This window comes from Pongo pygmaeus, chromosome 17, assembly GCF_028885625.2.
Source record: "Pongo pygmaeus isolate AG05252 chromosome 17, NHGRI_mPonPyg2-v2.0_pri, whole genome shotgun sequence".
NCBI lineage: Eukaryota > Metazoa > Chordata > Mammalia > Primates > Hominidae > Pongo > Pongo pygmaeus.
Window position 1 is genome coordinate 70193417 of NC_072390.2, and position 18378 is coordinate 70211794.

Consider the following 18378-nt stretch of genomic DNA (forward strand, 5'->3'; position numbering starts at 1 on the left):
TTCTCTTCTTGTTATACAGACACGCTGCCATCACTGACTTCCAACACTCGAAAAATCAAACCAAAGCCTAAGAGAACTTAAGTGTGAAAAAACATGGGCCACTCAGACATCACGCAATATTAAGGCTTATTATGCTTAAATTTTCATCTGCATTTTCACGTACGCAATTGGTGAACATATTATTTTAAAGAAAAACATTCTAGAATGTTCTCCCTTAAAGTAACCTTAAAGTAATATCTGTATTTATGCATACTAATAAGGGTTTGCTCTGCCAAAATGCTGAATTACCATGTCTACCTATTTCCTGAAAGATTACGCATCTTTTTCTCATTCTGCTAGTGGATTTTGACAAGTGCATCCATTATTGTAAACTAATGTACGAAATAAATTTATAAAAAGCCCTTTTCTAGGTTCTAAAAATCTCATACTTTTGTTTTTAAATTATAGCTCCTTTATTATTGTCAAGACCCTTAAATAAGGCCCTATGGTTTTTAACAAGTTAAGTCTGTTCTCAGCATATAGAACTCACCTATTGCTCCACTCTGGCTAGACCAACGAGTAGATTCTCCTGTTCATCCACAAACTAATGAAGATGACCAGCTAAAACCAAGCAAAACTCATTCCCACTGACAGCTGTGGCTAAGCTGTCTACAGCTCATGGAGATAACCACCCTATTTCCTGATATGTCCCTTCCAAGTCATAGTGCCTCTCTCTCAAGAGGACTGTTTTGCAAATCAATCAGAAAAACTTTTTTTTCAAACACAGCCTAAGTATGTTTTCCTCAACTCAAGGTTCTGCTCCACCTTCATACCTTCCTAAAAAAGAAAATTACTCAAACCACAAGTAGACAGGAAATCTGTCTTGTAAAAGGATGAATGACCGGTCATCTTTCTTTATAACCAGACCTCATGACTGCAGAAAGGGGCTTTCCATTTGTCAAACCACACTGAAGTGAAATATGCTTTTCTCACTCTTTCAGTTCTGCACTGCTTTCTTTCTTCTTGTTTTTCAAATCTGCCAAAACTGCATTGATAGCTAACAAACTTCCCCATGTGACCTCTGTCTGTAGCTCTCCAAGGTCAAACTGATGCAACATATTTGTAGAAGCTTGGTTAGGAAAAGTTAAAAAAAATGGAAACTCTCTCCTCCATTTGCTTCTTAGACAGGATAGCGGAGTGGAGAGGCTGCAAGATAGCTCATCTCAAGTGTGAGTGAGATATATTATTGAATAAGCAGGGAGGGCATTATTGAGGCAGAAATTATATTTCCAACATTTCAAAACACATCTCTCCTCCATCATCAAAAACTTTCCTACATAAGTGATTCACACCACTTCCCCAAATTCTACACACTCTCTAAAGAAAACAAGTGCAAAGAGCTAAGAGGACTCAACAGCAGCATTATTCTGTTGCGCAATCTTCTCTCAAAGACATACACTGAGTATTCTCCCCACCGACGCCCTGACGGTGACATTCAGGCCAAGCAAGGAGTTAGTTTGAGCTATAACCACAGAAAGTGACCACCTGAGAAGTCTGAGGTTTTAATAAGACCCTGGTGCACTAAGCTGTGCTGCTCATCTGAATGACAAGGTGTCAAAGCTGGTTGAGAAGCAGGTAGCTATCTCCCCACCAACTCCACCTCTTCCCTCCAAGGGCAGCTGGACATCCAGCGCAGTTCATTCCTCAAAGTGGGAATGCTGACTGGGGAACCACCTACGGAAAAGACTACAGTGAACATCACAAGAAATGAGAGGATGATGGCTCAGTTCATGGGAGCTGCATTCTTCTTGGACCTTAACTCATTAGTAAATGTCCTTGGTAAAAATAAATTAATTAATTAATTTAAAAAAGCAGCAAATAATTTCTGGCCAACTGATGCCCAGGCAGCTCCTCTCTCATAAGTGAACAAATACTTCTTCCCCTCTGAGGGACTCCACAGTGTCACATTCTCCAGGAGATTAACCTCATGTAGTTATTAGCAGTCACCTGAGAATTTCACATTAACCAGTCCTCGGAAGACAGTGGCACATCATGGATAAAAGCCTAGCACAATGACTGGAATTTTGGGAAGTGGTCAATAACTACCATTAAGAGCTATTCTGCTTTGTAGCTCACTAGTCTCTGATGGCTCATCTTATGACTTTGTTCACTCTTTTTGAATGTGAGGAACAAGATAGTTTTGGTCTGTTTGAACCCTTGTTCAATCTAATGACTTGCAATGTAGAACGTAGCTAAATTTCAGTGTCTTGTGATGAAAAATATGGTTATGCTCAAGCCAGTGATTTTACTTCTGTTTGGTGCATTTGTGTGTTCATTCTGTTATGTGACTAATATTTATCGCCTAATTGCTATTCAGTTATGAAAGGGAAAAAGAGATCCTTGATGATTAAACCCTGACACCGACTGTCGGTATCAGAATTGGCATTTCTGTGACTCACCCATTATACTGTCTGTCCCGTTGGCAGGAGGCGTACAGGAAGAGGTGCTGTAATGGTTTGTGCCACTACGATGGAAAGTGGACATCGGAGGAAGACTGGAATTGATGTCTGCTGATGAGTGTGATGGATAGCTCTATAGCAAGAAGCAGAAAAAGGTGGCCATATTTAATCATAAGGTATTTAGTGAGTTATTTTCAAATACTTTTCTCACAACTCTCTATTTTACAATGGAGACAGCTTTTAGAATTTCAAAATAGCCAAGAATATATCTTGCTTAGATCTGACAGCTTTCATTTTTCAAATAATAAGTTATACAGAAACATAGTTAGCTTGGGTTTGCATCAACTGTGGAGGAATATAATGGCAACGAGGGACATTGAGAAATGATCACAATCTCGAAATCTACAGATTACTGCTTAAAATCATCTCCAGGGTTTCGGCAACATAAAAGACCACTCTACTATTAATTTTTTTGTGTGGCCTATTGATCAAGTGAAAAAGATTCCACTATATAATGAATAAAACAACATTATGATCCACAGGGCTTATATTACATTTCATCTTGACCTTCTTGAAACTAAATGGCAAAGACTAACCAGTCTCAAATCTTCTTCCTCCCAAATTGAATTATTTTTTTGAACCCCAGCAACAATAAAATTTAGTAAATAAAAAATTTAAAAAGCACTAATGGTTAAATATCTCTCTTACTCATCAATATGTAACCATTGACTATACTGAATTAAATTAGGACCACATGACTTATTTTGGTTTGAGTCCTTTCTTTCCATGCCCCGCCTACAAGCAATCCTCATGTAGCTGGCAATGAAAGAACAACATCTTTACAGAATCACTTGGTTTAAGACTCTGCTTTGAGTTTAATCATTATATTAGTTTTCCAAATAAGCTATGTTTCTTGGGTATGCCACAGTGCCTGTAAGGTGGCAAATTAGTTGCAATCCACCCATCTGCTTGGGAATGAACAGATCACCAAAATGGACATAGTAATTTACAAAAACGTGCTGAGCTATTTTCAAGATAAAAAGCGGCTTCAAAAGTTATTCTCATAGGCATTTGAATGTGTTATGTTAAGGCAATGTATTAAAGCTAAAATACACTTTTTCTTCATATGCAATATGTTAATGGACTATAAGTCTTTATTATATCATTATTGGAAATGATGTTAAAATTGTTTATTTCAAAATTAGAGATTGAATATGATGCTGATTATTTAAAACCCAAGCATTTGCTCACGAAGAATGAAACCATAGTCTCTTGAGTATTGCCCTATTTACTCTGTGAGATCCATCTTGAATTCTACCTCTTTCTTGAAGAGTTCCTGACTACCTCCAACTCTTCCACCATCTCTTCTCTCTAGGTCCCTAATGCACTTACATTCTGCATTATTGTCTTTAACGCTTAATTATATTTGGCCTTTCATTTCTTGCTCTTTCTAATGTATTTTCACCTGTATTGTAAACTCTTTAAAGGAATAGAGCTTATAGTTCTGCATCCCACAACTTGTGGCTAACTACTGAACACATAATTATACTACATGCTCAATGAACAATTGGTTATCAGTTAGAATTTAATAACTGAATTAGTTAGAATTAATAATATCAGTTAGAATTAATAATAGGTATCAGTTAGAATTAATAATAGGATTGAAGTATAACTTATTTGAGAGCCAACTAGTCTAAGGAAATGAAACTACGTATTAGAGGTAGGATTTTCAATGACGCATGAATGTTTTTGAAAATACTACCTCTGGATGACCAAAACAGCCCAACTTAAAAGACTTCCGTAAAAAAGTTGAGATGATGCCTTTAAATCTTTCCAAGTTCCTGAGAATGCCTTTCAAATTTTTAAATTCCATGGACCTCTTTCTTTCCTTGACCCCAAAATTCCTTAGGCCACCTGTTAAACTCATTTCTACTTGCCACCTAATGAATATCCAAGGTAGTCCATGGAATTTTCTCCAATGAAAAATATAGTGGGCCCATTCCATAGTACAGCTAATCTGAAAGCTTAGCAGGGATAGAGCTATTTCTGCTATAGAGGTAAACACTGTAACAAAATGGAGGAAAAGAAACAGAATGTGGAAAAAAGAACAAAAAAAGAGATGACTAAGTTTAACTTCACTTCTACACAGTCCTATTCCATGTGGAATTTCTGAAGAACAGACGAACTGCAAATCAGTCCGAAATGTGCAAAAATCAAAAAAAGAGGAAAAGAATTATAAATATTTAACTAACTATAATAATCAGAAGATGAAACAAAACAGATAATTGCATCGGTGAGAATCTTTGGGCCCTTTGAACTTTATGTAAAATGGGCAGTAATTTGGGATTTGACAAAGGGTTAATGCTGAGTTCACAGAATAAAAGGAAAAATTAATCCCCATAGATTATAAAGGGGCAAACCAATGGAATCCATGTAAATCAGTTATTTTTAGAGACTCATAGAAAATTAGATGCTGAAATAAACTAATGAGATTTATAATTAGATTATTTTACATTAAAAACTATCTTGAAAACTACTGTCATTCAGAGATGTAATAAATACACCACAGAGAATAATGTCTCTTTTAGAGGATTTAGGGATCAACTATAAGAGGTCCTCTTAGTCTCTTACTCCAGCTATTACTGTCTTTCCTGCTTGCTACAAAGGACATGAGGAGTGTGACAAAGTGTGAGGCTTTACATGCCCACTATTCGTTCATTTTAACTTACGATGCCCAAGAGTCGTGTATTTCGTGTCTATTAACAGAGTAACTGTTGGAAACGTTTCCATTAGTGATATACTGGTTGATAATTCAAAGATTGGAAAAATATAATAACTGGTGCACATAAATAAGAATAAAATCATGCTTTGGGTTTGGGCAGGATTTCACAAACTTAGCACTACTGATCTTTTGTGCCGGATAATTCTTTGCTCTCCCGTACATGACGTCATGTTTACCAGCACCCCTAGCCTCTACGCACTGGATTCCAGTAGCATCTAGCCCCTAGTTGTAACAATGAAAATGTCCCCAGACACCGCCAAACGTTCCCTGAAGGGAAAAACTGCCATCAGTTCAGAATTACTGAAGTAAGGGTTTATGTTACAAAAAAATAAAAGACAACAGAACTTCCTTTAAAGGAAAATTCCAGACTCCTAGGACTGTTTCGCCCTGTAGTGCAAAGATCATGCCTAAATCATGCCAGACAGTGAGGACTCTATCCTGTTCTTTAAAAGAACCCTGCCAAGTCATTCCAAACGTAAAATCATCTACAACAACCCATTCCAAACTTTAACCGCAAACTCCATTCATCTGAGTGATTTTGTGTGGGTATGTGTAACACAGTAATGATTAGCTGTGGGATTCTGTTGGACAGGCTAAAACTGTAAAGGGGATTTAAAGACTAAACATCGGTAACTTGACAGTCGCTACTGAAATATGTGCATCTTAAGCTTTATAATTACACATTCTGTTATAACATGGCATAAAGTGATGAAGGCAATGATGTTTTTAAAATGTTTTATCTTTAGAGATAATATCAACTTGGCCAAATTATACCCCAAATAATCCAGGAACAGCGCTTAGCTTTTTCTTAAACTATCCCTTTGTTCAGTATGGGGCTAGCCAGATGCTAAGAATAAAATTATAAGGAATTACCATTGTTTTCAACTGAAAGGACACCAACTGCTACTGTATATTCAAAGTATTGTCAGTGTCAGGTTCTTCTAAGTCACTTCAGTAAAAGATTTTCAGATGGTTAAATACTGAAAGTACAATGACAACTAGATATAATAATTCAATAGTTTCACTAACAGTGGGAAAATTCATTAGTATGCATTACAAGATAGCTTATTCATGTCTCCTTTAAAACAAAAACCCTACTCTCTGAAATCTGTTAACTGTTCAGATGAAAAATGAAAATCCTGTATTTCGTGATAGGTAAATAGCATTGCAAATATGGCTTCTGATATAGCCTACTGGGTTACTACTTCAAAATGATCTTTTCTCTCTAGTTGATAATATTGTTTTGGTTCTGTAAAACTTTTTCTAAAAGGAATATAGTTGGTTTCCATTTTGAAATTATACTTTTTGTGCATGGAAGCACATTTTAAAGCTACTTCCCATGCAGTGAACTGGACTAGGATAAAATCAAATCGCCTAATTCAAAACTCTCGAGCATGATAGGAGAAGGAAGAAAGAAACACAGAAGGGAAGAAAAATTAATGTCAAATGGGCAACTCTTAAAAGAACTGAAATTCCAACATGCTGGTATAGTGCCTAAAACTTTTATTTGTAATCAAAACTTTCCTTGCTCATAGGACACATACAGTTTTGACCATGAGTTCCCAGAGAAGTGGAAAATGATGGTGGAGAAATGAAAATTTTAGCCAAAATGAATTCTAGCATAATAATAGTTGGTATAGTTGATATTTCTCTAAGCTTTCACTCTAATATCTCCAAACAGGAGGTGGGTAAAGAGAAAATTTGAAAATAAGTCATCTGCTATTTACTGGAAATGTGCTGAAATGTGAGATAATTTGTGATTTACACATTCAATCTTGGGAGATGATACAAAAAGGCCAATTCCATTTCCACTGTCTGCCTCTCAGGAATGTATACGCTAATTGACTACTTAGCATCTCCACCACTAGGACCAACTAAATACGGATTTTCAAGGATATCAGAAATCTTAACTTCTGGAATTTTTTTGATTATTGGAGTAGGATATCAGATCCTGTTTCTTATCTGTACTGGTTGAGCAAAAGAGAGCAAAGACCACAAGAATCCAGAATGACTTCCTTTATCAGAACAGAGAAAGAAATCTAAGTGTAGATATGAGAAGAAGAAAAAGGGGCAAATGCAAGACGAAGAGTAGTGATATAACTATCACCTGGGATCACTGGATTTCCCATATGCTTTCGCATTCGTAGGATTTGAGGTTCACATATTGTTTAAGCTATGTTCTTGCACAAGGGATTCAAATTTCATCTTATCTGCATCCCAAATCTCACTCAAGATCTAGGCTCTTTCCTCCCTTTAATGACAGACTTAAGTTCAACAGTGGATTCTGGGCTGTGGTGATATTTAAGGCTAGAAGAAAGTCAGTTGAGTTGTTTCCTCCAGGATAAAGAGACATACAATGATAGATGAATGTAGGTGAGGGACAGAGTGGAAATGTTTAGTAATGAAAGACCTAACATTCTAGAGCCCACCAGTTTTCACCTGGAGTGATGCAAAACACAGTATGAGTGGCAGGCCAGGATGGGAATTAAAGTTAAAATACTAAAAAATGGGAATCTGATCTATGTAGAAACCTCATGGTTTCTCTTACTGATGGAAGTCTACAGAAAATATAAACTCCTTCTTTTGGATACATCACAACAGGCCAAAGCTGACATAAGCCAGTCAAGGGGAAATGAAATGCTCCTGGGTGATGCATATAACCTACTGACCATCACTCTGCCCTCTGCAGTACATCTTTTGAAACTACAAAAAAAAAAAAAAAATGACCAGGAACCACCATGTTAAGATTCTACAACTTAAATAAGTATCTATTTATGTACCCAAGGAAGCTGACATTGTGAGAAAGAAGGCACAGAGCAAAACACAATAAACAAAAGAACAATGACAGAGAGAATCTGGAAGGATTTACAAAGGTGATTTGAACCTGTTATGTCTTTGATCACAGAAACAACACAACTAAAGAATAATGGTGTGTGCCATTTTTGCACTTATTTGCAGAGTCCTTGTGTACATGCATGGAAAGACAGAGGACAAGGTTTAATCAACTAGCTGTGACATTCCCAGTACCGTGTATGTCTGCCTTACCAAACGTTCATGTGGATGCAGGCTACAGTAGCTGCTGGACTGTGGAATATGAGAAGAGTTGCCCAACATTCCTGCATAGCCAGGCTGATTCATCCCACTGGAGGAGCTCCAAGGGTCACTGCTGTGATGGCCATCTGTAAAGGACAAAGAGAACCATGACTTTCTGAGGCATTCAGCCTTGCCTTATAGAATAGGGTTTTTTCATATACTTGAAAATGACTGCCTGTTGTGTTATTCATCTTTGTGTTGGTTAGCTGATTACATCAGAAGACAGTCATCATTTCTTCCCAAGTGGCTCTATATTGTCAAACAAATATAAACACTTAAAAAAGTTAAAGTGTTCTTGCTAAAAATTCAACTGTAAAAGAACAACAGAGTATATTTCTACCATGAATTATGTCAAGTCAGCAAGGTAATTACTGCTAAAAGAAACATTTCTTAGAAGTCTTCTAACCCTTTTTTCTATGAAAACCAACTAAAAAGTTAAATTGTTCCTAAACTTTGGGGTGAAAAGTACTTGAGAAATTACAAAGTTAACAAGTTTTAAAAGCATGTAAAGAAGTATTAATTTTAAACAATCTCAGATTGAAAATGTTTAATTTTATTTTTAACATATACAATAAACAGAATTAAAGTTGGAATTATAATTATATTATGGCATGTAGAGAAGATGAATCTCAAATACATAGTTTTTAGGATATTTTATTTTTATTTTTTGGTGTATAGGTATATAGCTATCTTAAACCTTCAGTAGCAATCCAAAGGGTACAAACATGCCCTAGGTAGTTATTATATTACAGATATTTTTGAGAGTCTCTGGATTTTATAAGATGATTTATGAATTATAGAGGTTTAAAATTATATAAAGTATCTTTCAATATAAGGTTAACCTTTTGTTAACACCCTTATTGAAAACATCCCTACAGATTTTTTCATTCTCTGGGCCTATTGGCCTACAGGTTATTATTAATGATTGCTATTGTTTAGGTTTGGTTTCCCAAGCCTAAGGGAAAAGATGATCTACATTACTACTAAATTCATTCATTTTTTCTTTTTTTCAATAGTTTAACAAAAAGTATTGAGTACTAGGTATACACCAGGCCATCAGCTGGCTGTTAAATGTATAGCAGATATTGCTTCCTTGAAAATAAGATTATTTTCACCATAACATTTTATTTAGTAAAGGCCTATTAAAAAGTTAGGCAATAGAAAAGTTAAATCTGACACTGTATTTCGTGAAGCTCTTTTTCATCAAGTTCTTAAATCCAGAAGTTAGAATTTTGGAACTGGACTCATTTCAGATTGGGGGGAATAGTTTGTAGATTCCTCTCTTTAAGAACCATGCAAGCAAAATCATGTCTGTGATTTTGACAACATCAGAGTTTTAACCAGAAGATGGAAATTGAAGTTAAAAATAAGAGGCCACAGTAGTGAGTTTACAATATGCCCCAGACAGTTTCTGAATATCTTTCACCTTAATTGCATATTCCTTCAAATCTTGAATTCTCAGGGCACCAAGTACTCCTCTACTGAAGGGAAGCTGATGTGGAACAGGACCGTGATGCAACTGTTTCTGTGGCCATCATGTGAAAACACATGATTTTTTAAAAGTTACCATTCACGTACTCGAGCTTTAGTCCTTAGATTACAGAGGTTTAAATGCCACCTTAAATTCAAATATGAAGTTCAACATTTTAAATAGATGGCACATATGACAAATAAATTGAAAACATATATCACTAAACAAGAGTCTCCTGACAATGTGATACACTGGGTGGCAATGCATATAGGACTGTTAACACAGAGCACTCTGCTTGATGCAGACTTATAAAAATACATATTTTACATAAATTTTGCTTTTCACAGTAAATTAATATTTATCACATCCCATGATCTTGGCATAATGTTGTTTTGAAAGAATAGAATTAGACGTGTGCAAATTAATTGTGCTCATGATAAATGTCAACCCAATTTTTTTTTTTTTTTTTTTTTTTTTTTTTGCTTCTCAGGTATGTACATGCAGAGAAACAAATTTGTTCCCCATATTTTGTGTGGTCTGCTAGGGAAAGGAACCTACTGATATAATCCACCTGGCCTCCCCTGCAATGTGCACCCTTCCAGAAAGCTACTTTCCTGGGCAGATAGAAAAAATATATTCTTCCGTCAACGTTTTCAATCAAAATCTCTTTTGAGTGATGGATCCTTGAGTTGCCAATCTCTGTAAGCACCTGTAGGACAATATCTCCCACTGCTCACAAAACAGGGGACTGATGCTGAGGTAGCTACTATTTATAACTGAAGGTGATTAGCTTTTTGTCATGGCACAAAACGCACCCAGGTGACATAGCCTGCTGTGTCCCTTTGAGAGTTACACCTAGGATGGGTCACAAAGTTAAAGGACTTCTGACACACGAGCTCTATTATGCATGGAACAAATTCTCTCTATTCCTAACAGAGCCATTCCATCCAATTTTATAGATTTCCATGGAATTTCACATGTGAACTAACAAACTAAAAGAGCTAACACACTGAAGGGAAGGAAGATTAGTATCTTTTAATGAGAATGATTTTGAGTGTGTCCACTATAATCAGGCTGCTTCCCTGGTACACTTTGCCCCAAATGTGCTCCCCTTCCTGTGACATGGCCCCTCCTAGAGATGCATAAAGAAAGAAACCCCATGGCCCATAGCCCATAGACAAGGCTTATACAAGTAAGGTTTTCACAGCTGGGCAAAAAGAGTTAACATTTTGCACACAGGGGTTTTTGGTAAATTCCACATCTAAATTCAGGGCATTAACTTGGTAATAAGATAATTACATTAGAAAATAAGTGCCACGCACATATCAGGATGGAGCCCTTAGGAGCATCCTCCAAGTGGTTCATTCTTGAAGTAGCTGCTGTCATTTCAAACATCTTGGTCTTTTTAAAATTTTTATTTATTTATTTGTTTGTTTATTTATTTATTTTGAGACAGAGTCTCGCTCTGTCGCCCAGGCTGGCGCAATCTCGGCTCACTGCAAGCTCCGCCTCCTGGGTTCACGCCATTCTCCTGCCTCAGCCTCCCGAGTAGCTGGGACTACAGGTGCCCGCCACCATGCCTAGCTAATTTTTTGTATTTTTAGTAGAGACAGGGTTTCACCATATTGGCCAGGATGGTCTCGATCTCCTGACCTTGTGATCTGCCCGCCTTGGCCTCCCAAAGTGTTGGGATTACAGGCGTGAGCCACCACACTCAGCCACATCTTGGTCTTTTTTGAGCAGCAGAAAGGTATACGCTATCAGTAACAAGACTACAAGCTCAGGGTGGGGGCACACATCCATGTATTTAAACATACTGGACAATTCCATAATTTTCTATATTTGTCTTCTCCCCCAAAAGTTGGGTCTTTTATCCTAAACCAGTTACTATGTTGGGACAGAGCTTTCACCATGTAATATTCCAGTCTGTGGTAGGTTACTTCATCTTGGACCCTTGTTCTTACCTACAAATTAGTAAGTGGATGAAAATTTTACATAAGGTTATACATTAGGCCAATTTGTTCCCAGTTGGCCAAATCCAGGATGTTAAAAACATACATGGAGCTGAACCACTTCTAAACAAACAGCTACATCGTCTTGGCGATGGTGAAGATGCTGAAATGGTTGGTCATGCGTGGAAGACCATCAGGAGCATCGGCTCTAAGTGAAGCAGATCAATCTAATCTTAACCCATTACTGCTTAAAGGGGTTTAACTGTAAAGAAAAGCTTAGTACAGTTTTAATTAATACATCAACTTTTAAGGAATTCAATTACTAAGAAGAGCATGACTTGAAAAATTCTACACTTGCCTACTATTCCATTTCTTCTGCCCCATCTGTGACATTAAGTGACCCAGGAAAATGCTATCCAGTGGCCTTTCCCTCAGAAGCAGCAGCATCTTACCTTGCATGAAGAAGGAGCTAGGGAAAGTGCTGGTTGCTGGTTTGGAGGAAGGATAGCCTGGCGAGTCCCTATTGTAGTCGGCAGTGCTTGCTGATGGAGCATAGACCTGAGGAGAAAGAACCAACTGAGTTTTGCTTTTTGCATTGACCACAGCAGCTCAAGCTCCATTCTTATATAAGAAGTAGGCAGAAAGTGCTACATTTCTACCCTTTCCAGTTTAAATCTGAACAAACCCTAGAAACAGTGCCCTTTCTGAACATACTAAAACAAACAAAACAAAACGAAACAAAAGCTCGGCGTATTTGTGCGAATAGAAAATAATCAGGTGTGTTACATTCCAGTCGATGTAAACCATGTCTAGTTGTAAATACACTGTATAATGCCCATAGGGTAATCCTGTGAGTCTAAGCACTTCTTTCTTTTTCTTCTAAACACAGATGGCCCATGAGCATGTGAAAAAGGTAAAAACAGAAAGACATGCATCAAATCTCTTTCAAAGGGTAGAGTAAAAACTCTACCTTTCAATTAAAATTTTCACTTTTACAGAGAGGAGGTAGGGAGGGGGGAGAGAGAGAGAACACAAATGAACTATCCAAACCACAGAAAGTGATAAATATATCTTAGAATATTAAATTCCCATAGTGTCAGCTTTTTGCAGAGATGCATAAAAAAGGCCATTAAAAGCCTGGATCTACATAAGACCACCAACAATCAGCGTGTGCATAGGAAGCGGGAGGAGGGAGCCCTCCTTTTTCATACTTATTATATTTGTGTGTACAATAAACTTAAAAAGTGTGCCAAAAACCTAATTTACTTACATTCATTTACTAATACTCATGAGACTTGGGAAACCAATTCTTTATAAAAATAGCCTGTGTATTTTCCTGTTTATTTTTTTTTTAAACAGGACAGCATAGTAGAAAAGCACAAATTCATAAGGTACAGTTTAACTTTAATTGGTTTTCCCCCTTGCCTTTTCTGCTAAATATAATTTTTTTTTAATCCCCATTTTCTTTTGCTCTCAAAGTTCCTCTCTCCAGATGGTCAGAAAGACTGAAACACTGTCATCCTCTTGATGAAAATGGATACCTTCCTGCCTCCATTTTGAAGCAGGCAGCGGCTCACAAAATTGGCAGTGAGCCTACAGTGATATTCACAGGTCACAGTAAAAGGAAAAGAAATTCACCAATAAAAAGGCAAGTGCAGGGTTACCAAAAAATAACTCTCATTTTTTTTTTACAGTGCGCATCGAATAAACACCCCGAGAAAAATTATATAATTGCTCTCAGAACACCATGAATCATAAACTAAGCATTAATACAAGGTTTAGGATTTCACAAAGGATAGGTCCACAGAGACAGATGTGGGAAAATATGCATCTACATCCATACATCAAATAAATGCTACACATGCCCCAAAGTGCCCTTGAAAATTGGGAGGTCCTGGAGCTTTAACAAAACAAAAACAAACCAGAAAAGCCCACTTGCACTTCAGAAAACAGGGATTTTTCTTAAGGCACTAATGGATATAAGCCCTATATTTCATTGGACTTTATTTTGTGATTTTCATCACATTTTAAAGGTATAAACAGTGATTTGCTTCTATTTCCAGAGGGCTTACAAAAAGGAAAAAAACTTTTTTGAGTATTTTTAAGAAACAAAGAATAAAACTTTGGCTAGGAATCCAAAAACAAACCAACAATCTAAGTTCTGTCAACCACATCTCAGAATTTTCTTGAGAACTATTAACTAACAAAGAGTTTGTGAATTACTACTAAAGGTATTTAGAGAAGGTCTTGAGAATAACCTAACAAGATGAAAGAAACATCACAGGAAAAAGGGAAACTGAAAACTGACAGAATGATTGTAGTGTGACTATAATATATCTACATGCTATTAGCCTGACAGCAATCTGGCCTCAGTATTAACATAAGCTAAGTGTACTATGGAATATCCCCAAATTTCAGAAATCAATATATTTCTTATAAAACTAAAAAGGATCTCCGACCCATATTATTAAATCATCTTATGTTTTAAAACAATTAAAATCAATTCTTTTCATATATACTTTAATTTTAATTACATATTCTATTACATTATCCTTAAACATATATATCATTATGTCAACACAATTTGATGACACCTAATAAGGTTTATCCTTAGGCATCGCTTTTGGAAGATAAGGAAAAATCTTTGGTTAATTTTGGTTATTTACAAGGAGGCTACTTTGACTGTGAATTATAATCAAGCTCAAATATCTAAGAGTAGGTCACTTACTCCAAATTCATAAATATTGGCTGCATGGAGAAGAGTATCTATGGAATTGAAATGTTTTTAGGATATATTATACTATGTAATTTCTATTTTTCTGCTGTTTTAGCCAGTTGAAGACTTTTTAGATAAGATAAAACTCTTTGTTAATAGGCAATGGACCACTGTTTATAGTTTTTTATACAGACAATTTCTATATATTTTATACATTTTCTTTATATCATAATTTACAAATCAGGTACAATGTTATTCATCTTCCATTTAGATACTTTATCATTTTACCTCAAAAGTTATTTTCAAGGTAAGATCTCTATATTTTTGTTTATATAAATAAATAAATATCACATATAACTATACTTTTTGAAAGAAGGGAACCAACAAATTTTAGTTCAACCTCCCACATTTCAAATATAAGAAAACTCAATAATGAAGTGGTCACAGAAACATTACTCTTATTTTTCACCGTTTCATGGGGTACTTTTTTTTAGAATGGTGGCAGAGACATAGATGGTATTTATGAAAACACCATGATCATAATATTCACAGTTCAGTTTATCTCTAATGGTTTAATCTTTCATAACTGGGATGACCAGTGAACTGCTTCATTATTTTTACTTCAGTCAACTCTTTTGCCAATTTCTCAATCAAGCTTTCAAAGTATGGGTTTCAATAAGGTGTTTAATATTGACATTAAATTCAATAAGAAAAGCTCATACCCATTCAGTTTTTAGTATTATTATTCTAAGTATATAGAAAGTTTAACAACACAATTGTTAAATAAAATAGCTTCATTTAATCAACAGAATAATAACAAACACCCCAGATCTCTTCAAAGAGTTGGAATTATTTTTAATGACTAACACCAGAAAATCAGTCCAATCTAAAATGAAATAAAAATCCCAAATTCTAGTACCATGTACTAGAGTGACCCCAATGATGAAATATGAGGAAAATCTAACGAGAAACAAATATCTATCCTTGAATTTTTCTCCAATAATACGCTTAGATCAAGGTGACTGTTGGCATTCTGATTCCTCCCACAAGAGTAACTAAAGAAGTGTGAAACTTTTGTTGCCGAATTGGAAATGGAAAGACTTGGTGAAACTCATAGGTCACAGCTCTTTTAGTAACCTATTTGTTGAGTAAAAACTTCATGGAAAACTAGTAACACAGTATATTTAATATGCAAAGTTAGTGCCATTATCTCTTCTCTTATAATCCTGAATTTAGCAGACAATCATCCATATAGAAATCCTGAGTTTAACAAAACTCTCTAGATAACACTGAACCTTGAACTGACAAAAGTAAAAAAAAAGTTTTCATTTTACAGATTTAATTTTTTTTTTTTGTAATCCGAAAAGTATTACTATGGTACATTAGCTGTTTCATTCAATGTTTCCAACTATTATTTCTGCACTCATCAAAGAAAAAACAATTTAATTTATTCCAAATAAAACCTGTGCCTAACAGAAAAGAATAACAAGCAAGCACAGAAACCAACAAACAAAATGAAACAAAGATATGCCTCCTACTCTTTTCCTTATGAAGCTCTCATTTTTACTGGTCTTGGCATATCAGTTTCACTTACGGACATTTTAAAGTAATAATGATTACTCATTTGTTTAGGGCCTCTTGTGGAACAACTTTGGTGGCAGGAGTTCCACATACATTATATCTAACCTTCATAATGATCACACAAGGTGGATATTATTAATAGTATCTGTCCTATTTCACAAGGCTGATGTATCATAAGAAGGTCAAGTGTATTGGCCCAAACCAGCTTGGGTCTGACTGCAAATTCCACCATTTATTAACTAGGCAATCTTGGACCAGTTACTTTTAACTCTAGTCTTCAGATTCCTGCCTGTAAAGTGGAAATGACAATGCCTGCTATGCAAAGTTCTTGTGAGAATTAGATGGTATAATGTGTGTAAAGAAACTAGAATGGAACCTGGCACAGATTAATCATACAAAAAACATCAGACATTAGTGCTGAAGTCTTGTTGCCATTGTTTGTATTATCTGGACAAATGTGACTCAGGAATGTTAAGCTGTCTTTCCAGGTTACACATTTTTCAAGGGGTAAAGCAAGGATGTGAACTGATCATCAAAGTCTATGTTCTTTCCATCAAAAAATAATTCCTTGCTTTTAAAGGGCAAAAAAGGTAAAGAAAACCTATTTTAAGCTATTAACATGAGGCTATACTTGGGTCATAGTTTACAGAAATAGTCTTGTGGCGTCTGATAATGACCTTTTAAGAAAATAAAATGTTGGCCAGGAACGGTGGCTCATGCGTGTAATCCCAGCACTTTGGGAGGTTGAGGTGGGCGGATCATGAGGTCAGGAGTTTGAGACCAGCCTGGCCAACATAGTGAAACCCCATCTCCACTAAAGATACCAAAAATTAGCCGGGTGTGGTGGCATGCACCTGTAATCCCAGCTACTCAGGAGGCTGAGGCAGGAGAATCGCTTGAACCTGGGAGACGGAGGTTGCAGTGAGCTGAGATTGTGCCATTGCACTCCAGCCTGGGCGACAGGGCGAGATTCCATCTCAAAAAAAAAAAAAAAAAGAAAGAAAAAAGAAAAAAAGAAAATGTCATAATGCATGTTATGGTGAAATCAAGTACTTGTTAAGTAACCTGCTTCCTGAAGGGGAAACCTTAAATCTGAGGGAATAAAGAAAAGTGGCTTCATATCACATCACCATGTGTGGTTGGGTGGTAGCCACCTGATTGTCCAGTAGACCTTTACCACTCCTCCACGTTACTACCCCTTGGTGATTCTGCAAGTACCATCTGCATATATACTTTCCAAAGAAAAATCAGTTCAGAATCACTGAAACATTGTAATTGAGGCTTTCAGACCCTTCAAGAGAGTTACTGTATGTTTCATGGAAAGCAGAAAACAGCAAAGCAGAATTGAGCCACAGACGCCCAAGTATTGGCTGGGCTCATTCAGTGACTCAGGCCTTGGGAGAGTTCACAAATATCCTCAACTGTGACAGTTAAACACTCAAATGCCAAGAGTTTACTGAGTGCCACTGATGTCCACAGAACTACCCACGTACTTTGATGCTTCTCTCAGCATCTACTGGGGAAATATACTTGTAGGTGATTAGCTTACTACTCAAGAAGCTGGGTTGGACCCTCAACTCTTAATATTTTTTGAAGGACACAGGTCTCAGTAAGAAAAATGAATGGTTCCAGTGCAGTGATACATCCATATTCAGAAGAGATAATATGGACCCTGTAATTGTCCTATGTGACCAAGATAAAGACATTGCTAACTAATCCATAAAGCAAGGAGAAGATGTACTCAGAAGACACAGCATCCGGACAGTACATACACAGATTTGGCAGGATACTAGAAATCACCCAGCTCTGGAGTCTGACCAATTAGGTTCAAATTCCAGCTCTCACAATTCCTTGCGAGGACATAACAATTTATCTCTCAGGACCTCAGTTATCTTATTTGTCAAATGAACCATTCTTGTGAGGATTAGGGATAATATATGTCAAGCATAATTCTTAGTCTGTCATGGGCACTCAATAAACGGGATTATTAATTCTATCTCATAAGAGGTACTCAATGCTTATAATTATTTTTAACAATGGGTCTAGAAAGCTGCTGTCCAATCAGTAGCCATTAGTAATATGTAGTTATTTGAATTAAACTCAACCAAAGTTAAATAAAATTAAATGTTCTGTCCCTCAGTCACAGTAGCCATATTTCAAGTTCTCAACAGCACATACACAGTCACTGGTTACCATACTGAACATCACCAACATAGGACTTTCTCATCATCACAAAAAGGTCTACCGGGGAGTCCCAGTGTAGAGTCATGTTCATCCATGAGGAAGGCACTGGGTCATGTTTGCCACTCGCCGTCAGGACAGCTATCACGGTAAGCCTAGCTCAT

The 18378-nt window shown here is 36.4% G+C and overlaps 1 protein-coding gene across 50 annotated transcripts in view; it reads right to left on the reverse strand.

The window, feature by feature from the left end:
* The window catches only part of TCF4 (transcription factor 4), a 366378-nt gene that overhangs the window by 43915 nt on the left and 304085 nt on the right, over window positions 1–18378 (reverse strand). For all 50 annotated transcript variants that reach the window (XM_054461452.2, XM_054461458.2, XM_063653718.1 and 47 more), the window contains 3 exons: window positions 12189–12294; window positions 8266–8399; window positions 2439–2571 (listed from right to left, as the gene is read on the reverse strand). In XM_054461452.2, the coding sequence (XP_054317427.1) occupies window positions 2439–2571; window positions 8266–8399; window positions 12189–12294 (373 nt within the window). The remainder of the gene's footprint in view (window positions 1–2438; window positions 2572–8265; window positions 8400–12188; window positions 12295–18378) is intronic.